Source organism: Liolophura sinensis, chromosome 11, assembly GCF_032854445.1.
Source record: "Liolophura sinensis isolate JHLJ2023 chromosome 11, CUHK_Ljap_v2, whole genome shotgun sequence".
Taxonomy (NCBI): domain Eukaryota; kingdom Metazoa; phylum Mollusca; class Polyplacophora; order Chitonida; family Chitonidae; genus Liolophura; species Liolophura sinensis.
The window spans coordinates 30,742,053-30,767,431 of record NC_088305.1 but is presented as its reverse complement, the minus strand read 5'-3'; the positions used below and the strand labels follow the sequence as shown (position 1 = coordinate 30,767,431).

Here is a 25,379-nt window from a genome sequence, read left to right as displayed (position 1 = left end):
AAATTTGGGCATGGCAAGGGCCAATGTAGAAATCAGTTGGTGTGTTTCAGATGTGCAGGAGAAGGCCACGAGGGCTTCGACTGCACTAAAACAATAAAATGTTTCAATTGTGGCGAAGCCCATATGGCCTCCTCTAAGGACTGTTCTCTTTTTATTAAAGAGAAACAGATTATTACATTAAAGGTGCAAAATAACATTACTTACCTAGAAGCACGTCGCCTGATCTCCGCTCAGAGCACTCCCCTGAAAACTTCATTCGCCAATGTAGTCAAGAAAGTGTCCACATCGGTTGGCACTCAAACATCTATAACTTGGCCCATTGGTGATGACAAACCTAAAACAATAACTCTACCACAATTAGTTAAACCTGTAAACCAAGAAATGACTTCTTGTTCTACGCAGACAATACAACCCGATATCGAACGAAAGAACCATAACAGTACATCTGCTCCTGCTGATAAAAATAAATCTAAGGTGGGTCAAAAAGGGTCTAATCAACAAGATCGTAAACCTAGTGGACAATCAAACCGCACGTCTAAGGCCACTAGGGATCCCATTCAAACTTATAATAAGTTTGGATCGTTGGAGGACGTTGGTCCTTTAGCATCAGATGCGGATGTGATGGATACATCACCCGCATCAGGGAGATCTAACAGCGCATCTCCAAGAAAGGGTCGTCCACGGTCCAAACACAAAGATAAATCTCCTATACGTCTCCCTCCATAATGGCGATATACGATAAAATTATACAGTGGAATTGTCGAGGTCTTAAGGTAAATTTTATTGAAATAACACAGCTTGTTCAATCTTTAAATCCAGCTGCCCTCTGTCTTCAGGAAACTCACCTGAAGACATCTGACAAAGATAAATTATCTCTTAAAAATTATACACTTTATAGCAATTATTCTGGTGAAGAAGAGCGAGCTTGTGGCGGCTCCTCTATTTTCGTAAATAATAATATACTAATGGAAAAAAGTAACTGTGCATCACAGAAAATGGGACAAAACAAAAGATGTTTGAAAAGTTATAAACCTAACCGTCAATAAACATTTAGCCAAGCATTTTTCATGAAATGTCATGTCACGTATCGCGCGTGGCACGTGCACTTCGTGTATAATGACATGACTCACATTCTGCATGATGTTTGACACATGAAGTTCACACACCTGATTTCGAAAATTGAAGAACTGTTGATTATTCTTTAGCCTCTAAATGTTGTGGAAAACACGTTAACTTCAACATAAATTGTGCGTACAACATGCCACGGCTTACAGAAAATCAGCGTCTCCGCGCCGTGGGTATGCTGGAGACTGGAATGGCCCAGAATGAAGTTGCCAGACATTTTGGTGTCCATCGAAACACGATATCCTCTCTATGGCGACGTTTTCAACAGAATGGGAACACGAGAGATTTGCCCCGGTCCGGCCGTCCACGTGTGACGTCACGTCAGCAAGACAACCATATTCGGCTGACCCATCTAAGGAATCGATTCCAGAGTTCCAGTTTGACTGCTCGGACCATTCCTGACTTACGCCCAATCAGTTCCAGGACTGTACGGAACCGACTGCGGGAGCGCAACATCCGGCCCAGACGTCCTGCCATACGTCCGATTTTGCTCCAACGTCACCGACAGGCACGCCTTGTCTGGTGCAGACAACATCTACGGTACAGGAGACAAGATTGGGATGGTGTTCTGTTCACTGACGAGTCGAGATTTCATCTGGACGGCTCAGATGGCAGGGCAAGGGTGTACAGACGTCCTGGTGAACAGTATGCTGACGCGTGCGTTGTTCAACGTCGAGCGTTTGGTGGCGGCAGCGTTATGGTATGGGGAGGCATCACATCTCATGGGCGGACCCAACTTGTCATTGTGAATGGTAATCTGACAGGCCTGCGATACAGGGACGAGATCATTCTGCCTCATGTGCAAGCGTTCATTCAAGGACATGGACGTAACATCACACTTCAGCAAGATAATGCCCGTCCACATGTCGCTCGTGTTGTGACGGATTTCTTGAGACAGCACAACATTCCGGTACTCCCTTGGCCAGCAGTTTCTCCTGACCTGTCCCCTATCGAGCACGCATGGGATGAAATGGAACGGCGATTACGTCAGGGCCCGAATCAGCCATTGACGTTAGCTGATTTGGGACAAATGTTACTTCAGACATGGAACAACATTCCCCAAGCTTTCTTCACTCGCTTAGTGTCGTCTATGCGTCGTCGTTGTCAAGCCTGCATCAGCGCCAGTGGTGGACACACACGATATTGAGTTTGTGAACTGACTTTTGACACCACATCTCTTCGAGGGCGTATCATGATGCCTAGTGTCAAATCATAAAGATTTCGAGATTATCCTGTCAACAGTTAAACAGTGATTAAACAGAATACCAAATATCATATTCTTATCTTAATTCATTAGAGCATGGCATAACTGCAGATGATGCACAGTTACTTTATTCCAGTAGTATATAATTCACAGCCCTGTTGATCTCGTTACTGAGTTTCAGGCTGTGGCCGTCCGTGTTTCTTTGTCGGAAACAGTTACTTTATGTTCGATCTATATTCCTCCTCATTCTTCTTTGTCAATCTCTCAATTACATAACTTGATAGAACAACTCCCATCCCCTTTTATAATTATGGGGGATTTTAATGCCCATAACCCTCTATGGGGCAGTAATAATATAAACGCTAAAGGCAAAACTTTGGAAGATTTTTTATCGAAAGATGAACTGTGTTATTTCAATGATGGTTCTAATACCTATTTACATCCAGGTAATGGCGCTTATTCTGCTATCGATCTCACTATCACGGATCCTTCACTTCTCCTTGATTTTTCTTGGAAGGTGCATGACGATCTTTGTGGTAGTGACCATTTTCCTATAATCCTAGAACATATCACTTCGAATTCTTTAGAACGTGTACCTAGGTGGAAATTCGATAAAGCAGATTGGATCGCATTTGAGATGTTCTGTGAGGCTGATATCACTCCAGAGACTCTCAAAGCAGCAGATGATCCTATATTAAAATTTAATGAGCTTGTTTTACAAGCGGCTGACAGAACTATCCCTAAGACCTCGACGAATCCACAATCCAAAAGCAAACCCTGGTACGACAATGACTGTCGTAAAGCCATAAAGGACCGTAAAAAGGCTGAACGAAGATTTAATCATTGTCCTACTGATAACAACTTAAACCAGGTTCGTAGTTTTAGAGCTAAGGCTCGTCGGTTACTCAAGTCCAAGAGACGATCTTGTTGGCGGAACTTTGTTTCAGGCATTACGTCAAAAACACCCATGCGTAAGGTCTGGAACATGGTTCAGAAACTTAAGGGCAAAAATAATAAAGCCAAAGTCCAGCATTTAAAAGATGATGAAGATAATATATTAACCTCTCCATCTGATATAGCCAATAAATTAGCTGAGACAATTTCCAACAAATCTTCTTCTGAGAATTACACTAAAAAATTCCAATATATTAAAAACCAGAAGGAGAAAACTAAATTGCCCTTTTCTTCTAAAAATTTAGAAGATTATAATTGTCCTTTTAATATCGATGAACTTAAAACTGCATTAAAAAAGGCCCACGATACTGCTTGTGGTCCTGATAATGTATATTATAAGTTTCTGAACCATTTACCACCTGAGCCACTGGAGACTCTCTTGGACTTGCTTAATGATATTTGGATAACTGGTAATTTTCCACCGTCATGGAGGGAGGCGTGTATTATCCCGGTTCCCAAACCGGGTAAGGATCATACTGATCCAAATAATTACCGTCCCATAGCTCTTACCAGCTGTGTCTGTAAGACTATGGAACGGATGATTAATGATAGACTTGTTTGGTTTCTGGAAACCAACAAGTTACTTTCTAATATTCAGTGCGGTTTTCGTCAAGGTAGATCCACTATGGATCACCTTGTTCGATTTGAAACCTTTATTCGCGATGGCTTCATCAATAACGAACATGTGGTGTCCATATTTTTTGACCTTGAAAAGGCCTACGACACCACATGGAAATATGGTATTTTAAAAGACATCGCGGATATGGGTCTTAAAGGTCGCTTACCTTTATTTATATCTCAATTTTTATCCGATCGTCAGTTTAGGGTACGGGTTGGGTCCACTCTTTCTGACTCTTATGAGCAGGAAATGGGTGTACCCCAGGGCAGCATTCTATCACCAACTCTGTTTAGCATAAAAATAAATAGCCTAGCAAAAACATTAACATCGGGCACAGAGGGTTCTTTATACGTCGATGATTTCCTTATATGCTACCGAGCTAAGAATATGAATAACATCGAACGTCAGTTGCAGCTTTGTCTCAATAAAATCGAGAAATGGGCAACTGAAAACGGTTTTAGATTTTCAACGTCTAAAACCGTCGGTATGCATTTTTGTAATAAACGGAAACTTCATCTTGACCCTGAGCTTAATTTTTGTGGTAAACAGGTTAAAATTGTTGGAGAAACAAAATTTTTAGGTATAATATTTGATAGTAAGCTATCCTTTATACCTCATCTTAAAATGCTTAAGGCTAAATGTACAAAGGCTCTTGATATAATTAAGGTCGTGTCTAGCACCGATTGGGGTGCTGACCGATCAGTTTTACTTAATTTATATCGTTCTCTGGTGAGGTCTAAATTGGACTATGGATCCATCATTTACGGTTCCGCTAGGAAGTCGTACATTAAAATGTTGGATCCTGTTCATCACCAAGGTTTGAGGCTCAGCCTTGGTGCTTTTAGAACCTCACCAGTAGAAAGTTTATACGTGGAGGCTAATGAACCTTCTTTATATCACCGACGTATAAAACTAAGCCTTCAATATAGTACAAAGCTTAAAGCTCATCCAACAAACCCTGCCTACGACTGTGTTTTCAATCCATTATATGTAGACAAATATACTAAATGTCCTAACAAGATCCCTTCGTTCGGTCTTCGTATACAGGACCATATTGTGGGAGGTAACATCAAGCTGGAGGATATAGCTCCGGTGTCTTTTCCGGAGTCTCCTCCATGGCTTCTCCCACAACCTAAACTAATATTTGATCTACGTAAATATAATAAATCGAATATAAATCCTCTTATAATTCAGCAAGGTTTTGCTGAAATTAAAGCTAATTATACGGATTATAAATTTATATATACTGACGGGTCGAAGGATGGGGACAGGGTTGCGACTGCGGCTGTCATGGAGCAGCGGGTCTCTTCCTTTCGTCTTCCATCCTCTTCTTCAATATTCTCTGCCGAGGCCAGAGCTATACTCCTGGCCTTATCATATGTTTCTTCTGGGTGTGCCCAGAGGGCAATGATATGCACGGACTCGTTGTCTTGCTTATTGGCAATACAGAAAAATAAATTTAAAAATGCCTTGATCCTTCAAATTTTAGCTATACATAGGAAATTAATTAGAAGAGGTAAAGATATTATATTCTGCTGGATACCAAGTCATATTGGTATCCATGGAAACACCGTCGCAGACAGGGAGGCGAAAGCTGCCCTAAATAAACCCATATCCAAGATAAAAATCCCTTATACTGACATGAAGTCCAATATTCTTAAATATATTCGTTGCCTTTGGCAGGGTGAATGGAACTTGCAGGCCCATAATAAACTGCATGCTATTCATCCGGTCATTGGCTATAATTCATATACACTTGATATGTCTCGTAGAGACCAAGTCGTTTTAACCAGATGCCGTATTGGACATTCTCATCTGACACACAATTTCATCTTGGATGGGAGCAGTGCTCCCGAGTGTGTTGGATGTGATGCTCAATATGGTATCAAACATATTCTGGTTGACTGTGTAGACTTTGCCCATGTTCGGCAGAGATTCTACACGGTCAACTCTATATATGATTTATTTGACAGCATCGCTGGCGATGTTGTCATAAATTATTTGAAGGCCATTGGCCTATATCATAGAATATAAATTTTAATTGTCATAAATATCTATAGATAAACAGTTATATATATTTATACATGTACTATAACCCTGGTTTTCGAGTTTTAACTCTTAATTTTCTTTTATACGATTTTAAACATGTCTGTACTTTTTGCTTTACTTTTGATGTTCATATTATCATGTCGAAAACCTCTACCGTCTCGCGTTTTCACCTTGTTCTCGCCACGATATGGCTGAAATATTGCCGATGTGGCGTTAAGCCATAATCATTCATTCATTCATTCATCTGACACACAATTTCATCTTGGATGGGAGCAGTGCTCCCGAGTGTGTTGGATGTGATGCTCAATATGGCATCAAACATATTCTGGTTGACTGTGTAGACTTTGCCCATGTTCGGCAGAGATTCTACACGGTCAACTCTATATATGATTTATTTGACAGCATCGCTGGCGATGTTGTCATAAATTATTTGAAGGCCATTGGTCTATATCATAAAATATAAATTTTAATTGTCAAATATCTATAGATAAACAGTTATATATATTTATACATGTACTATAACCCTGGTTTTCGAGTTTTAAATCTTATTTTTCTTTTATTCGATTTTAATCACGTCTGTACTTTTTGTTTTACTTTTGGTGTTCATATTATCAGATCGAAAACCTTAACCGTCTCTTGCTTTCACCTTGTTCTCGCCACGATATGGCTGAAATATTGCCGATGTGGCGTTAAGCCATAATCATTCATTCATTCATTCATTCTTGTAGACACCAAGTAGTTTTAACGAGGTGTCGTGTTGGGCATTCTCATCTAACACACAATTTCATCTTAGATGGGAGCAGTGCTCCCGAGTGTGTTGGATGTGATGCTGAATACGGCATCAAACCTATCCTGGTTGACTGTGTAGACTTTGCTCATGTTCGGCAAAGATTCTACAGTCAGCTCTATATATGATTTATTTGACAGCATCGCTGGCGATGTTGTCATAAAATATTTGAAGGCCATTGGCCTATATCATAATTTATAAATTTAATGTCTGAAATATTTATAGATATAAAGTTATATATACATATAGCTTCCCAGATATACTATTTTTTAAATATGCTGGTTTTCGAGTTTTAACTGTTTTGATTTTTTCTTATCTGATTTTAAACATGTCTGTACTTTTTGTTTTATTTTTGATGTCCATATTGTCATATCGAAAACCTTATCCGTCTCGTGTTTTCACCTTGTTCTCGCCACGATATGGCTGAAATATTGCCGATGTGGCGTTAAGCCATAATCATTCATTCTTTCGTAGAGACCAAGTAGTCTTGACAAGGTGTCGTGTTGGGCATTCTCGTCTAACGCACAATTTCATACTAGATGGGAGCAGTGCTCCCGAGAGCGTTGGATGCGATGCCCAATATGGCATCAAACATATCTTGGTTGACTGTGTGGATTTTGCCCACGTTCGGCAGAGATTCTACACGGTCAACTCTATACATAATTTATTTGACAACATCGCTGGCGATGTTGTCATCAATTATTTAAAGGAATTTATTAACACATAAATATTTATCGATAAAGTTATATACATTTCTTGATATATTATTTTTAAAATATGAGTGTTTTCGGGTTTGAGGGTTTTAACTGTTTTTGGTTATTCTAATCTGGTTTTAAACATGTCCAAACATTTGTTTCCATTTTTGATGTTCTCACCACCATATCGGAAACCTCAACCGCCTCGTGTTTTCACCTTGCTCTCGCCAAAATATGGCTGAAATATTGCCGATGTGGCGTTAAACCATAACATTTTGGAATGAATGAATGAATGAATGATTGTGACTTTTACGGCTCAGTAGTTAAGGCATAATTATTCATTCATTACATAGCAGGCCTATCACTCTGCTCACATCGGATAGAGGCAAGAAATTCCTTTACTGTCCCATGCCACTGTTCATATGTATAGGACTATGTTCATTTATAGGCGGCGAGGCAGTGCATTTCAAGCTGTGAAGAAAATGTTTGACACAGTAACGCCCCCTTGAGTGCTCTCCAGTACGCATGGTAAACTTTTCCCGCATTTTTCGAAGTTGTCAGTGGTTTGTCATCATGAGCAAAGGGAAGGATGCAGGAGGTAATTAAGAGATGTGTCTCTTGATCGACAGTAAACCATTGGCATGTTAACAAAACTAGGGCATGATGCTTGAACGCTGTCAATTTCTTTTGTTCTACCTGCTGTTCTTGTTTCACTGACATTGTTATACGGGTTGTTGTTGTTGGACATCAGGTACGCATGATGCGAGACCAAACGCTAGTTGCAACTACTGCAACGGTACCAACATAGTGGCCGGTAATCTGTTCAAGTGAGCGAGTGAGAGGTATTTCATTCCTAATGAGGTATAGCGGCGATGTAGGGAAAATATGATTAAGTGGCGGGCTTCCTCCGTGTTTCTGCTTCACGCGGAGGGCAGTTGTGGTGACGCGTGGACTAAATTGTGCGGTGCGGGAAAGAACTTCAAGATTTGAGCCGGGTAGCATTTGGGACAATGGTACATACGTTAGTTCAGTCACTGTCGGAGCAGTTGCGACTTGGCCAAACGCATACCCAGTAATGTTTTCCCAAGTGCCAACAATTGTCATTTGGTTGCCCTATGCGCTGCAAATACTGTGTATACATGTTCAAAATTACATCCCAAAAAGAAGCAAACAAGTGTACAGGTAGCAAGAAAAAATATATTGATTTCTTTTTCACACAATTAAAATACACCATTTTGATATCGGATTTAGAGCCCGTAAGATTTAGCGTGCTCTACCCAAGTTTTAGGGGTCTTGGATTCTTTGACATATTGATTGAAATATTTTAATTTCAGCTGTGAAGGCTATACTGGCATACTTGAACAGACAGAATCGGCCTTACAGTGCCATTGATATCTTCAATAATCTGCACAAGGAATTTGGGAAAACTGTGAGTCTTTTGAAGTTTTCATTGCCAGTTGGAATTACATAGAATATGAATGGATGAATTTGAAATCTATAATAAGGTCTTGTTATAATGGTTAAAGGATTGTTGAAATATCTTCCCTGTTTTGGAAGGTAATTGAGTTGTGTGCAGTGGGAATAAGTCTCTTATACTTGTAGGTAATGAATTCCATAAGAAGACTTTCATCAAACACAATTAAGTGAAATATTCAGATGAATTACAATAATGTCATGGTGTTAGGATGTTTAAATTATAACAAAAAGTGCTCAGTATTTGGTGTTACTTGAGAGCCAGGTGGGTTACATATAAAATGTATCTTTCAGTCGCTTAATAGGAAAGCGCGGGGGCGGGGGGGGGGGCTCTCACTGTCTGTGGGGTCCGGGGGGGGGGGGGAACCCTCAACGTCGGGGGTGGTGGTGGTCGTCGACTCTCACCGTCCGTGAGGTCTGGGGGTCGACAATAAGAAGCTGACAAAGTGATTGTTTGCTCAGTGTAATTTTCATTGAAGACCACTTGTGTACCACCAGTGATTTGCAAAATGTCCGTTTATCAGCCTGTAAATATAGGGTCCATTAATTCTGTGTTTTCAGGCTGTAGTCAAGGGTTGCGAGTCCTTGGCACAGGATGGTAAAATCCGAGAAAAGACATACGGCAAACAGAAAGTTTACGTGGCTGATCAGGTAAGTTTATGTCTGCAAATAAACTCTGAATGTTCTACAACATTCATGTACTCAATTTTTCATTCATTTACAGCTCTTCTTTTCTTGATTCCTGGAAGCTTTTTTGTTTGTATTTGAATATGTGGATTTTTTCTTTTTAATGCGATTTAAAAGCAACCAGTTGAAGTAAAGTTTGAAGAGTGATTTAAGTTGTTGTCATAAATGATTAAGGCATTAGTATTAAATCTAATGTATTACATATTACTATAGGAACTTAGTGTCATTTGCGTAATTGACACAAGGCCATTCAAATAATACTGCCAGCAAACTGGTTGTGAGTTTGCCCCAGGCTCTGCCTGATATCCTCCCATCATAATGCTGGCCCCTGTCGTATAAGTATTTTTGAGTACAGCATAAGACACCGATCAAATAAATAAATCAACAGAATGATGTGAATTTTCTGAAGCTGATTTGTCCTCTGGCTGTAATGTCATCCTGCATCTCATATCTGTCATCTCTCAGAGCCAGTTTGCTGATGTGGATGAGTCTGAGATTCAGTCTATGGACAAGAGAGTTGCTGAAATGACAGAGGAGCTAAGGACTAACATGGCTGACATCCACAAGGCAGAAACAGGTTGGTGACAGTTACTCTTTTGTAACCATGGAGAACCAAGATGGCTCACATCCACAAGGCAGAAGCAGGTAAGTGACAGTTACCCTTGCATAACCATGGAGAACCAACATGGCTGACATCCACAAGGCAGAAACAGGCTAGTGGCAGTTACTCTTGTGTAACCATGGAGAACCAACATGGTCGACATCCACAAGGCAGAAACAGGCTAGTGACAGTTACTCTTGTGTAACCATGGAGAACCAACATGGCTGACATCCACAAGGCAGAAACAGGCTAGTCACAGTTACTCTTGTGTAACCATGGAGAACCAACATGGACGACATCCACACGGCAGAAGCAGGTAATTGACGGTTACACTTGTGTAACCATGGAGAACCAACATGGCTGACATCCACAAGGCAGAAACAGGCTAGTCACAGTTACTCTTGTGTAACCATGGAGAACCAACATTACTTTCTTTGTGAGAATCTGATCTATCCTGAGGAATATATCCAGTTATTTTTGGAATGTCACTGACCATTATAAATTTCATCTTTGCTTGTCTGAGGCTGTACAGTATCAAAATTTGTAAGTTCTGCTTACTTTTTCGCTCGACTGAACGAAGTAAGGTGGGGTAAGGGGAAAAGTGTTGGTGTCTGAAAAAGCTTTTGGTTTTTTAGCCCCTGTATAAAGGGCTCTCATACATGGATTGAAGGTTAAGCTTTTTCTTTTTAACTCCCGTACATGTATAAAGGACTCTTATTCATTGATTGAAGGTTAAGCTATTTTGTTTAGCTTTCTGATCTATGGGATGGTGTGTAAATGCACATACTGGGATGGAAGGTTAAGCTTCAACATACAGTGATGGAAATTTATGTTTTGTTTGTGTTTTTTGAATATTTCTTTTCGTCTGTGTACATCTACAAAGGGCCTACTCATGGAAGGTTGAACTGTTTTATTGGTTTTAGTTTTAGTTTGAGTTTTATAGGCTTTGTGAATGTTTTCTAATGATTTTTATTGATAGACTTTCAGTTCACAAATTTACCAGTTATACAAACATCAATTTTTTTTTTTCTGTAGTAAACCTGTTCTCTAGAAATTAAGCCTCCATGAAGGGTAACAATTTCTTGTAAACAGGGTTTCTGGGACTTAATGAAACTTGATTACAAAAATGGCAAATCTGCCATAGTCCATAAATCTCATAAGCAATATAGGGCTACAATTTTTATTGTAAAATTGTAAGAGAACAAGAAGGGTATTGTGTTCCTCTGGCGATTTTACTAAATTTATCACCATTTTCCTGTTTTGTGGACACATTCAGATTGACTTCATTCTGTTCTCCTGTAAACACAGATTTCTGCAAGCCTTCTTGTAGTGTTACACTTTCTTACGCAATCACTTATCTAGATAAGCTTTTTGTCTCTCTAGCCACTTTACTAGACTTGTAGGGTGTAAGAATTTGCCTTGGTGTATACCAGTTTATCTGGTATACACAGTATTTGTAGAAAGCTTTCCACATCTGTATTGGTACTAGGAGCCAGTGACACTGGCCGATGCATGTGCCTCTCTGTACTATGACGGAATGTTTAAACCATCCACGCAGTGACTTGTCAGCTGAGAATTTGCTCAGCCAATCAGAGGGCTGCAGTGGCCACCCTTAGTACACGGATAGCCAATTGTGGGAAGGGATTTGCATATCAAAGACCACTGGCTCAATTTTGTGCATGACCTCCCCAAAATGCCGTCTTTACCACCACAACACTTTACAAGTTTTATCTTTGTCCTGATTCGATTGTCTAGTTGACTGCTATAGCAGGCCAGCTGGTGGGAATATCTGATTCCACTGTCTAGTTGACTGCTATAGCAGGCCAGCTGGTGGGAATATCTGATTCCACTGTCTAGTTGACTGCTATAGCAGGCCAGGGGGTGGGATTCTCTGATTCCATTGTCTAGTGGACTGCTATAGCAGGTGGAGCTGGTGGGATTCTCTGATTCCACTGTCTAGTTGACTGCTATAGCAGGCCGCCAGCTGGTGGGATTCCCGGATTCCGTTGTCTAGTTGACTGCTATAGCAGGCCAGCTGGTGGGATTCTCTGATTTCGTTGTCTAGTTGACTGCTATAGCAGGTGGAGCTGGTGGGATTCTCTGATTCCGCTGTCTAGTGGACTGCTGTAGCAGGTGGAGCTGGTGGGATTCTCTGATTCCGCTGTCTAGTGGACTGCTGTAGCAGGTGGAGCTGGTGGGATTCTCTGATTCCGCTGTCTAGTGGACTGCTGTAGCAGGTGGAGCTGGTGGGATTCTCTGATTCCGCTGTCTAGTGGACTGCTGTAGCAGGTGGAGCTGGTGGGATTCTCTGATTCCGCTGTCTAGTGGACTGCTGTAGCAGGTGGAGCTGGTGGGATTCTCTGATTCCGCTGTCTAGTGGACTGCTGTAGCAGGTGGAGCTGGTGGGATTCTCTGATTCCGCTGTCTAGTGGACTGCTGTAGCAGGTGGAGCTGGTGGGATTCTCTGATTCCGCTGTCTAGTGGACTGCTGTAGCAGGTGGAGCTGGTGGGATTCTCTGATTCCATTTGTCTAGTGGACTGCTGTAGCAGGTGGAGCTGGTGAGATTCTCTGATTCCGCTGTCTAGTGGACTGCTGTAGCAGGCCGCCAGCTGGTGGGATTCTCTGATTCCACTGTCTAGCTGACTGCTATAGCTGGCCAGCTGGTGGGATACTCTGATTCCACTGTCTAGTTGACTGCTATAGCAGGTGGAGCTGGTGGGATTCTCTGATTCCACTGTCTAGTTGACTGCTATAGCAGGCCGCCAGCTGGTGGGATTCTCTGATTCCAGTGTCTAGTTGACTGCTATAGCTGGCCAGCTGGTGGGATACTCTGATTCCACTGTCTAGCTGACTGCTATAGCAGGTGGAGCTGGTGGGATTCTCTGATTCCACTGTCTAGTTGACTGCTATAGCAGGCCGCCAGCTGGTGGGATTCTCTGATTCCATTTGTCTAGTTGACTGCTATAGCTGGCCAGCTGGTGGGATTCTCTGATTCCATTGTCTAGTTGACTGCTATAGCTGGCCAGCTGGTGGGATTCTCTGATTCCATTGTCTAGTTGACTGCTATAGCAGGCCAGGGGGTGGGATTCTCTGATTCCACTGTCTAGTTTAAGTTTGACATGGACTTGCATCTACATGTTAGTGTCACATCTGTGTGCATGTGTCTTGATATAGAATCAACTTAGGACCACTCCAAAAATCGTTTGTCTGAACGAAGGTATTTTTTGAGACAAAAAAAAACTGCTACATATATCACTTGTTTTTCAGAGTTGAAGTCCTTAACAAGTTCCTTGACAACAGCAGAAGCTGAGAGACTGCTTGGAGAAGTCACCCAAAGTGTAAGGCTATCAGGAAGGTGTACGACCGGGAACCAGCCCTCCTCGTGTTATAGGACGCCTTCCTCGTGTTATAGGACGCCTTATATGATCAGCTTGAATTCAGCTCCCACTGGTTTTGTATAGTATTAAGTCAGGGGAAAGCTTAGGTTTAACCAGAGGACAATTCTTCGGACAGTTAACATGGGAGAGATGACAAAAATTGGAAAGGAAACATATTGATTTCAAATTCTGGCCATTGGATCAGTTAAACCACTCTCTCCGTGCCTGTCTGAATGTCTGTGGTTTCCTCTGGGTGCTCCGGTTTCCCCTGAGTGCTTCAGGTTCCTCTTGCCATAAACCAGGCGTCCATGATAGTGAAATATTCCTGAGAAAGGCAAATAATCACCAACTAAAAATTAAGACAGGAGATTTGTCAGGTACATGTAGCTAGGTAGCCCCTGACTGATGCTAAACTCCTGCTCGTGCTGGCCACTGATGTGTCAGCTTAGAAACTTCAGTGTAAATGTTGCCTATTTCTCCAGTCGTGTGTGGCAAAGTCTTCCAGCAACTAGCAGATGATCATGGGCTTCCCCCGGGCTCTGCTCAGTTTCCTCCCATCATAATAACGCTGGCTTACATTGTAAAAGTAATGCTGGCTGCCGTGGTGTAAGTGAAATATTCTTGAACGGCATAAAACACCATTCAAATAAATAAATACAGTTCAATGGTTTCATTATTAACATCTTCTGTTTTTTCAGTGCCACTCCCTAAAATCAAAATTGGCAAGTTTGAAGGAAGGGCAGGTTTTGATATCCAAAGAAGACAAAGACAAGGTACTGTAAAGTGTGTCAGCCCTCACACGACTTCAGATGGGTTTATAAGCATGTAAACAGTTGAAGGAAAACCTTAACTGGGGTAAATTGACAATACATGGTATTTCAGTGGTAATACACATAATCATTTGCTTACTATCACACTGTCATTGCTGCTCTGGATTTAATCTTCTAATATGATCTTCTACATCATGGGTTTTATAACTTTTTATTTTCACTGTGTTATGTTTATTCATTGGCTGAAGTTATTCATGACAAGGTGCCAGAGATTCAGTAGTTCTTATAGCGTGTTAGAATCCCCTTTCCCCTTGCTTGTTTAAGGCATTCCACGGGGTGGGGGGGAAGGATTATCTGAAATTTTGTGAGGGAGTGGAGGGTGGGTGGGGGGGGGGGGGGGCTGAACCTTTGTTCCAGTTGTGAAGTTGCTTTGTGAAGTTGGGTGTCAGGCCTTCAGGGTGGGGTGGATTCTGAGGCTTTGTTGATATTTTGAAGATGTAGTTATGATCTTATGATGATGTAGTTATGACCTTATGATGATGTAGTTATGACCTTATGATGATGTAGTTATGACCTTATGATGATGTAGTTATGATCTTATGATGATGTAGTTATGACCTTATGAAGAGTACAGAGATCTGTTGTTTCAGATATACCATGAGAGAGCCAAGTTTGTGAAGGAGTGGAGGAAACGAAAGAGAATGGTTTGTGTGATACTACTTAATTGTACTATCTTCTCCAGCAGGAGAAATTGGCTTCTACATGTACATTCGCATACTGTACATCTAAGATTTGTTTTAGTCTTCCCCGCTTCCACTTTTAAGCATGTATTCTGAATGAGAAGCTGTGTCTCACACCCACCAGTCTCGGGGCTCTGCCTCTGCGGCCACCAGTCTCAGGGCTCTGCCTTTGCGGCCGCCAGCCTCGTAGCTCTGCCTTTGCGGCCGCTGGGGCTCTGCCTTTGTGGCCGCTGGGGCTCTGCCTTTGCGGCCGCCAGCCTCGGGGCTCTGCCTTTGCGGCCGCCAGCCTCGGGGCTCTGCCTTTGCGGCCGCCAGCCTCGGGGCTCTGCCTTTGCGGCCGCCAGCCTCGGGGCTCTGCCTCTGCGGCCGCCAGCCTCGGGGCTCTGCCTCTGCGGCCGCCGGCCTCGGGGCTCTGCCTCTGCGGCCGCCGGCCTCGGGGCTCTGCCTCTGCGGCCGCCGGCCTCGGGGCTCTGCCTCTGCGGCCGCCGGCCGCCGGGGCTCTGCCTTTGCTGCCGCCAGCCTTGGGGCTCAGTGTGCATGAATATGAACAGTGATATTGCTATACCGAAAAGGTCACACACCACTTCCACATGCCACTTCCACAAGCCACACTCAGTGTTTAAAGTTCTATTCCTGGTATCTTTTAAAAGATCTGGGTCATAACACCATAACAAGGAAAGTTACAAAAAACTGGTTACAAAAAAAAAAATGCAGTGTGGGCAACTCCATTTTGCCTAAGAATTAGTCCTGAAGTCTTCTGTGTTAGGAGGAGAATTTCTGTTGGTATCTGCTGAAGTACAGTTGGTATATTTCCAGTGGAACTCTTCTTTCTGCGTCTCAATCGGGAAACCAGAATCTTGGACATAGGTTCCGAGTTTACACAAACAAGCGGGCAGTTTTAACGACTTTCATTGGCTGAGAGGCAACACACTCCCAGCATAAATTACAGGGTGTTAAGGATAGAGGACGCCATTGACTCAGTAATTTATGCCAGCTTTACCGTTTTCAGGCTTTGTGTATGGCAAGGAAAAATTGCAAAATTATGCAGCAGGCACCACCAGATAGAAAAAAAATGTGCCCTTTTCAGCCTATAGTGTGATTTTTAAAATTTTCTTCTCCCTTGAAGGATTAGTGTTCAGATTTAGATAGTGGTCCTAATTATGAAGATCACAATCCGTTTAAACAGTGTGTTACCACTAGGGCTTCTGAGAAACGTAATAATGACTTTAAATCCACCACATCTGTTTAAACAGTATATCAGCGCGAGGGTTTCTGGGAAACCTAATAATGACTTTAAATCCACCACATCTGTTTAAACAGTATATCAGCGTGAGGGTTTCTGAGAAACGTAATAATGACTTTAAATCCACCACATCTGTTTAAACAGTATATCAGCGCGAGGGTTTCTGAGAAACCTAATAATGACTTTAAATCCACCACATCTGTTTAAACAGTATATCAGCGCGAGGGTTTCTGAGAAACCTAATAATGACTTTAAATCCACCACATCTGTTTAAACAGTATAACAGCGCGAGGGTTTCTGAGAAACCTAATAATGACTTCAAATCCAGCACATCTGTTTAAACAGTATATCAGCGCGAGGGTTTCTGGGAAACCTAATAATGACTTTAAATCCACCACATCTGTTTAAACAGTATATCAGCGCGAGGGTTTCTGAGAAACCTAATAATGACTTTAAATCCACCACATCTGTTTAAACAGTATAACAGCGCGAGGGTTTCTGAGAAACCTAATAATGACTTCAAATCCACCACATCTGTTTAAACAGTATATCAGCGCGAGGGTTTCTGGGAAACCTAATAATGACTTTAAATCCACCAAAAGAATAGATTTACTGCACTGTAGCTGACCTCCAGCCGGCCACCCAGTACAGCTCAACAGGTGACCTCATAGATAGCCAACCACCAAAAACAGTAGATTTACTGCACTGTAGCTGACCTCCAGCTGGCTGCCTGGTACAGCTCGGCAGGTGAGGTCATAGATAGCCAACCATCAAAAACAGTAGATTTACTGCACTGTAGCTGACCTCCAGCCCCCCCGGTACACCTTATAGATAGCAGAGGTCCCCGTGGCTCAGTTGGTTAGCGCGCTAGCGCAGCGTAATGACCCAAGAGTCTCTCACCAATGCGGTCGCTGCGAGTTCAAGTCCAGCTCATGCTGGGTTCCTTTCCGGCCGTACGTGGGAAGGTCTGCCAGCAACCTGCAGATGGTCGTGGGTTTCCCCCGGGCTTTGTCCGGTTTCCACCCACCATAATGCTGGCCGCCATCGTATAAGTGAAATATTCTTGAGTACGGCGTAAAACACTAATCAAATAAAATCATAGATAGCCAACCACCAAAAACAATAGATTTACTGCACTGTAGCTGATCTCCAGCCGACTGCCTGGTACAGCTCAGCAGGTGACGTCATGGCCAACCCAAGTCTAGCTGACCTAAATAACCTGGGAATTCGTATCAAAACGGTGTCATTTTTGACGTGAATTCCACCTACAGAGAAGCAAATATACTACTGTATAGATTTGAACCCAGTTTGGAAGATGTTAAAGGTTTCCAATTTATGACTGGCATATCTGGTCCGGCTTCAGATTCTGAATTTTCAGATGTTGAATTTGATCTTTGAGTCATTTTCAACCGCACTAGCAGTACGGACTGGTTAGCTACAGCACATTTCATGTGTTTATCTTAAAATGTAATATTTATTTACCATTCTTTCCCGCTGTCACAATAAATACCATATATCAGAGATATTCTAAATTCATGCCTGCATGCAAAGACAACTGCATAATATTGTCGGTTGTCCGAATAGCCTGCTTGTATGCCTACACTGTATATAGTCGTGTACAATAGAAATGATGTTAGTGTACAAAGATTTGATATCTGTCAGTTTGAGGTTCAGGTAAGCTTGAGATTTCGGCCGACTGCAGCCCGCACCTTTCAAGTTTACAGCAAGCTGTAGGCCTATTCCTCTCATAACTGTCACATCATAAATGGCCAAAGCAGATGGGGCTAACTTTTACAGGTACAAAATCCTTCTGTCTTGTGCTGTAAATCCATGTCTTTCGAGGGTCAAATTGTCTGGAAACTTGAAAAAAATAACTCTAGGGTTCTTCAACGACCTGTTGATATGCTTGCTGACACTATTGTAGCTTTTTTTTTTTTTTAAACACTGAACTAAATGGCAAAGCTCTGACAGCTCGTAATGGTTGGACTTGTACGATGAAATTTGACGGAGACTACCAGGTGTTGACAGAAAAAATGCATGAAACTAGCCTCATAATCTAGTGATTTTACTCTGATTAATGTACCCTTTTGTAATAATTTTTTAAACTCCATGTAATAATATATAGGTAATTATGATTACATGATAAATCTGGATGCTAATCCTTTTTATAAGCGAGGACAGAATTTGATTTTCAAGTTAGAAAAATGAAGAGCTGCCTGTGTATAAATTGCGTGTAGGCAGTTTGTCCTGATTGACATTTTAGGCATTGTTGTGATTTCAGTCCAATGACATTCTGGGTGCCATTTTGGAGGGATACCCAAAGACGAAAAAACAGCTGTATGTAAGTATATAATGTGCAACTTTTTATTTTCTTGTCAAGATAGAGTGCCTTGCTCTCTTTCACAGGGGTGTGAACTTTATTTCTCTTTTCTTTGGTTACAATGCCTTATAGGCTTCAGCTTATGTTATTTTCACTGCAAGCCCCTTTGTCCACAATTCCAGGGGACGTTACTAGCAGTAAGTTATAGCCTCTGCATGCAGAGAGGGCAATGGGGTCTTGCATAAATTTTCTTGCAAGTCGTGTGGACTTGCATCAAGTTTCTTGAAGGTCATGTGGTCTGGCATGAAGTTCATTAGTCTACAGATGTTATATATGTATATATTTTGAGTTTGCTCTACACGAAAGTTTGTCAGTTTCTTGCCAAAGGCCAGTAGTTCGCTATGAACACCCTGAAGCCCCTATGAATGAAATCGACCATCAATATACATATACAAGGAATATTCTTGAAAAACGAATTAATGAAACAATCAATCAGAAGTCGTGTGATGTTAAAGCATTGTTGACATTTATCTTGTGTTGTATTTTAGGCTAAATGGAGTCCTTGTGCATCCAGATAGAAAATTTACCCAGTAGCACTTTTGTAACATCTGACTTCTCTTTCAATGCTACTGGCCCCGATAGCACAGTTGGTAGAGCGTCCGCTTCGGGAGCTGTAGATCCAGGGTCAATCCTGGGTAAAGTCACACCTAAGATCTTAGTAGAGGAAGTTGTAACTTCCTCGCTTGGCGTTTAGCATGCAGGGGATAGTGCATCGACTGGTTGACCTGTATCAGTAAAATGGCTCGGGCCTTTGGTAAGGCGTCTCGGTGAAGCAGCACTAGATAAAAGAGCAGTGGAAATCCGCCCTGAAAAAAGGAGGCACATTACATGCACTCTAAGGATTCCTTTGTTGTCATATGGCTGAAAAATTGTTAAGTACGACGTTAAACCCCAAGCACTCACTCGCTCTTTCCATGCTTGTTCCAGGAAGACATAGGTGTGGAGACAGATGAAGACTACAAAGTGACCCCACCTGAGCTATGACCTCACTGCAGGGTCTTCACGTGTATAGGAATACAGCCTGTGACCAGGTCATCACAGCCAGCGTGTGGTAGCTTACCTCACTGCTCCGTGTTGCAAATGTCTATAATTTCAGACATAAACAAGAGGTTCAGCAACACCCTGCAGGAAGGCTCCACTGTGTTATCAGCACAGTGTGTTTTGGCTTTGAGAAATGCTCCACAAATTAGAAACCACTACTACTGAATAAACAGGATAGAAAATTGCTGATCTGGAAGAAGAAAGCGACGCGGATATTGGGACTGAACACCGCATTCTGTTCAAACCACTAAAGTATGAAGTGCTAGAGAAGTTACACTGGATTACAGATAAATAAGCCCAAGTTTTATAATGACGTTGAGCATCGTGATCGAGTCCTTACGACGAACAATTTTTTCAGTGCTCGTTTTATGTGTACATGTACATATCTTTGTTGCATAAAATGTTAATGAATGGAATTCACTGTTGTTAATTTTTGCCCCGATCACAGCATCTGTACAGCCTAACTTGGAGCACACAGATGTGAAGGTACACCACTGCCTGGTGTGATGCGGTTCAGTTTTCTGTGGCTGCCACCTGCACTGAGCGTAGCACTGAGGAGTTCTTGAGATCTAGTACCATGCAGGCATTGACTGTTGTACCAGTGCGAAATTGCTGATCAGTGTTAGCACAGTTTTGAACAATAACACGTGTCCCAGAGCTGCTATTTGCTTTGAGGTTAAGGCTCACTGTGACTGCTATGTAGTTGCGCTAGTTGTCCAAAGGCATTCTATACGGTCATACTAGAGCTTCCAGGAGTGGTAATTTTTGGCTCCAAGAGCTTAATCTTGCCATAGAATTCCTGTATTTTTTATATATGTGACAGTATTCACATCAGTCATGATTTTGAACAAGATTCAAATAATAATGATGCGGGATTTTGCAGTACTTGGACTAAGCACACAAATCTGGTGAGTCTAGATTATGTGAATTAGCCCTCTGTAAATCGATGTACCAATGGAAATCAATGTAGCATTGTAAGCAATAACATGTCCAGTTACTGCCGTAGCACCATCAACAAATTTGGTAAAGTTTGGCCCACCTTCTCTTTCCCGCTTCCTTTTAGACCTGCGACTGGGATCATGTTTTAACTATGGTGTATGTTATTGCCGAAGTGCGTCTTTCATTAGAAATGCGAGACTTGGTACTTGATGGCCTCTTCGACCATTCAAAATTTGTAATCGTTTGCCAACATACTTTGCTTGCACAGTGTCTTGACAGCATGTAGAATTCGTAGATCCAAATGGTTTGTCCTGCCGAGGGCAGACGCCAGAGCTTTGCCAGATTGGGGGTCCGATCTTTGAAAAAAGCTGGCTTTCAGGCTCTTCATAAATGGTCTACGAATCACAGAGAATGAGTCATGTGCATGCAGATTACCAAGGGGTTAACCATGAGAAAGCGAGTCCAATGAGGAAGCGAATCCAATGTATTTTAGTCTTGAATTTCAGGCATGTGATCAGGATGACTCACTTCTTGTAATTTTCACAAGAATTTTACTCGATAGTACGAAATATTTTAGCCATACCTTATTTGACAAAGAGGAATGTTTGATCAAAGAGGTTTATTTCCTACAATCTCCCCATTAAGCAATTTGGGAGATGAAACTTCGATAAGCCTATATTGTATAAAGACAAATGAATTTGATTTGATTTTGATTCTTTGACCCTGTACTCGAAAAATTTATTTATACTGATGGCAATCAATTTTACCGGAGGAAATCAGACAATCTGGGCAAAACCACTGACCTTTGGTAAGTTACCAACCAACTTTCCCAGGCGATGTACAGATATGTACGCCTTCACTGGAAGACGTCTTCAGTGAAAGGTAAACTACAGAAACTACCACAGGAGCGTCGTGGACTGCTCAGAGTCATGCACCAATACCCCACATGTGACAAGCAGTGACACAAAATGTATCCATTCTGTAAGAACATTGGCTAGATGTTGTCTTCAGGTTTGCCTGTCACTCTGTCCATTACCAAAGTGGGATGTAATTTATGTGTTATGAAACACTGCTTCTCAATGTGAATTTAATTCAAAATGATTAGAGCGAGATTGCCAGGTTATCGGATAGATTTGTGCTTATGGGTCAGTCTTAAGTGTGATTTAGCCTCACATGATTGATGCCCCGCCAAAGTTGGCCTGGCTAAAAGATAAAGCACTGAAGTCTGAAGTTGTACGACAATATTACTTTTATTTCTCTTGGAACACATATTGCCAGGTCTCCAATGGTAAACACACTGGGAGTTACAGCACAGGCTAATAATAACCACAGGCAATTACACAAGTGGATCCCTCATAGGTACACATATTGCCAGGTCTCCAATGGTACACACACTGGGAGTTACAGCACAGTCTAATAATAACCACAGGCAATTACACAAGTGGGTTTCTTGTAAAGTACACATTTGTATTCCAGCTAGAGAAGAATGTTGATGAAAGCTTACATACAAAAGAAAACTGAATTAACCACACGCATGTGAACAAGATAGTAGATGGGAAAGAAAAGACGATACACACAGGTGGCATGACAAAGAGAATGCACCCAAAATACATATACCAACTTTGAGTAAGGAAACGCAAGTTCTCCTCTTCAAAGGTGTGCACAGTATGATGTAAGGTGTCGAACATGCACAGGTATCTGGAGTATCAGTAGTTAATCCACAGGAGTTACACTTTGGAAAAACATTTGAACAAATTCATATTTTTTTACCAAAGAAATAAACACACACACAAGCCAGAAAAAGAAAGAAGGCTATAATGTTGTAGGGTGCTTTTGATAAAACTCTGTGTGGTCATTTTTGGGAACTTCTACATATATGTACAGGCAAGGCAAGAAGATGTGTGTGGAATAAGTACACTGATACAGCTTTCTGACACAGGATTAAGGACAGGCTAACTGTCACCTGTACCCGACAGGCCTCAGCATATACATGTACAGAGACACAAATTTGCTGACTGTATAAATCTACATGATTGTTTAAAATGCTGTATTGAAAACATGGAAACAGAATACACTACTAATGAGGAATAAGCTGATTTAAAAAAAAAAATACTGGGGACCTACAGAGTTTTGTGGAAGCACAAAATTTAAGCCAAACAAATGTATAACCAATGTACAGTACTGTTCACCTGGTCAAATGATAAAACCAGATAAAACCCAGACATACATACGTGCATAATAACAATATAAAAGCGCTAAATGTCCAGGTGGATAAAACAATGAAAAATACTTTCTTATAACAAAATGTATGCCCCTAAAGCATGGGTGGATACAATAAACTTTTAAATGAACACAAAGTAACAGCACAAATGAGGCCCAATACTTGTTCAAATACAATGATTGTCATCACCCTCATTCCTTGTGATCTAATCAATTCTTGATTATAATCATTACTTCTTTACCTCAATCGCAACACATGGAATGGAGATGACCATAATCAACTGATCAGACCATAAGACTGGTAACATGAAATTTTACCTATAAACATAAGTTATCATGAGAAATAACAATCAGTTCTCAGATTTATCAGAACAGTTTATTATCGAAAACTAATTCTTACGCAAACATGACAAAATGATAATTGACCGATGCAGATGCTGTATTTCAAAGCCAATTCATTTCATAGTGATATTTCTGCATACCTAATTGACAGATATACAAGTACATGTAGCAGTGGAATCTTTAAACCATTCTGAACAGGATTACAAACACCAGTGTGGGTACCAATAATAACCTTGTTTAGTGGGTGTTACAGACGCGTCCATCAGATGGATCCGAATAAACCGTACACTGCATCGCATGATTACCTGGACAAATACAACTTTAACAAAGCAAGTCTTTTCATTTTCAAAATAATCTTCATGTACTAAAGTCCATGAATAATGCCTTCTCTTACCTAAAATGTCTAACTTTGTTTATGGCAGCAGCCACTTACACCTAGGGTTCATGCTTAAACACAATTCATTGTATCAAAACTAAATATCAGCCTGCCCATACAAAACAAAACAACACTATTTTTAAAACAACCAATAAAACAGACAGGTTTTAAAACAAGACAGGGATAATTTGTGACAGTAGCAATGCCTACACTCTATATTTACACTATAGCCACAAAAATGTGCAGATTATAACCTAAACAAGCGAGAAACAGCGAGTTCGTTATTAACATTATTGATAACCATAGAGTAAAAACCTGGTGGCCCCCGATTCCAACACGTGTATATAAATAAAAGAACAATTTCTAAGACAGGAATGTTATTATCTTAATAAAATCATGACGGACATGTACAGGTACCTCAACAACAACTGAAACGGTTAAGATTAGTACACATGTACACGTCTAGCAGGTCCGTGTAACATGAAATAGGTCATATTGCCATCATTAGGCTCCTCTGGAACTGACGGTCATTTCCTAATATTATTAACCTACATATGTTTGCTCTTCATAAATATAAATTTACAGAAATCTATTCACACAAATTGACAATGCCTTTTATGATTTATCTTACAAACTAGCTAGCCCAAGAAAACAGCACCTACACGTATTCCAAACTTTGCTGTTGACATCGCAGCCTCTATTAAGAACTTTCCTTATTAAAAAGTTTCCATAAAAAGATTGTATTACATACAGTACAAGCAGTTGAAAGACTTTAAAACATTCACAGTTACATTCAACATGATGGCCATTCAAAAAATGTGTCACTTGGAAATATCAGGCAGTAATCTTTACGACGGAATGAAATTTTCATAGATTTTTGCTAAATATTCATGAAAAGTAGAGGTGAAATGTTTCAAGGTGAAATATTAACAGTCAAGTAATTTACTCCACATAAATATTTAAGGCCTTTGGTAAAATACTCTCATTATTAGAAAACTAAAATTTGAATGATTGAAAAAATTTTTTAAAATCTTCTCTGGAATGCCTTTGGAATACAAGTGCTTTTTAGTGGGAATACCGACCATGAAAACGGTGATTAGATATTCTAAATCGTACTGGACATCTACCCCCTGGGAAATCTGAGGCGTTTAGAAGTTAGCAGATGTAAAATGACCAGTGTCCTCAGGGTATACAGTCTGCAGCCAAGCGCACTCATAGACCAAGTGTCTACCATCAGAACCAGGATTGGCACAAAGCTGCAATATTCTGGTGTTTAACTTAGTTTCTTAACAGTCTGACAAATTGATATCACGGATGTTTTTACATGTCCTACACACAATCATCCATTCCTCCAAGTGTATATCATAAATGTATACCTATTAAGCATTGAAGTTTTACTTCAAAGCAAGTGCAATTAGCACTCAAACATCCAGCCAGGCATAAGCTGCATGTGCACCCGAGGATGCTTCTCACCACAGGTATCACAGGTAAGTGTTGAATCTGCAGATACCTAGATGTATAGCATAGGCACAATATTCACTTAGCCAAGGGGTCTTTCTCTCCACATCTTTATACCATTGTTTTCAACTGTAAGCAACTTTTTTCGGAGAGTACAGTCATTCACAGTTTTTTTTTGATGTAAGGCATCTAGGGCAATCAATTTGGCTATTTTCTATTTCTTTCCTTTGCGCAGTACAGACAAATACTTGTTCCAAAAATGTAAATAGATTTGTTTGGTTTGTTAAAAATATATGCA

The 25,379-nt window shown here is 41.0% G+C and overlaps 1 protein-coding gene across 1 annotated transcript; it reads left to right on the top strand.

Moving 5' to 3' along the window:
• Positions 1-7,969: 7,969 nt before the first annotated feature.
• On the top strand, positions 7,970-20,154 carry LOC135477949 (homologous-pairing protein 2 homolog). The gene is made up of 9 exons (XM_064758185.1): positions 7,970-8,031; positions 8,768-8,862; positions 9,468-9,557; positions 10,059-10,170; positions 13,463-13,533; positions 14,271-14,345; positions 14,993-15,046; positions 18,607-18,666; positions 19,633-20,154. The coding sequence occupies exons 1-9, from the start codon at positions 8,007-8,009 to the stop codon at positions 19,687-19,689; spliced, it is 639 nt and encodes a 212-aa protein (XP_064614255.1). The 5' UTR covers positions 7,970-8,006; the 3' UTR covers positions 19,690-20,154.
• The last annotated feature ends 5,225 nt before the right edge of the window (positions 20,155-25,379 follow it).

Bases quoted from the DNA above. Each gene is read 5' to 3' on its own strand.
- LOC135477949 (XM_064758185.1), top strand. From the start codon at position 8,007: ATGAGCAAAGGGAAGGATGCAGGAG. The intron at 8,032-8,767 runs GTAATTAAGAGA...TTTTAATTTCAG, and splicing joins CAAAGGGAAGGATGCAGGAG to CTGTGAAGGCTATACTGGCA. The intron at 14,346-14,992 runs GTACTGTAAAGT...CTGTTGTTTCAG, and splicing joins CCAAAGAAGACAAAGACAAG to ATATACCATGAGAGAGCCAA.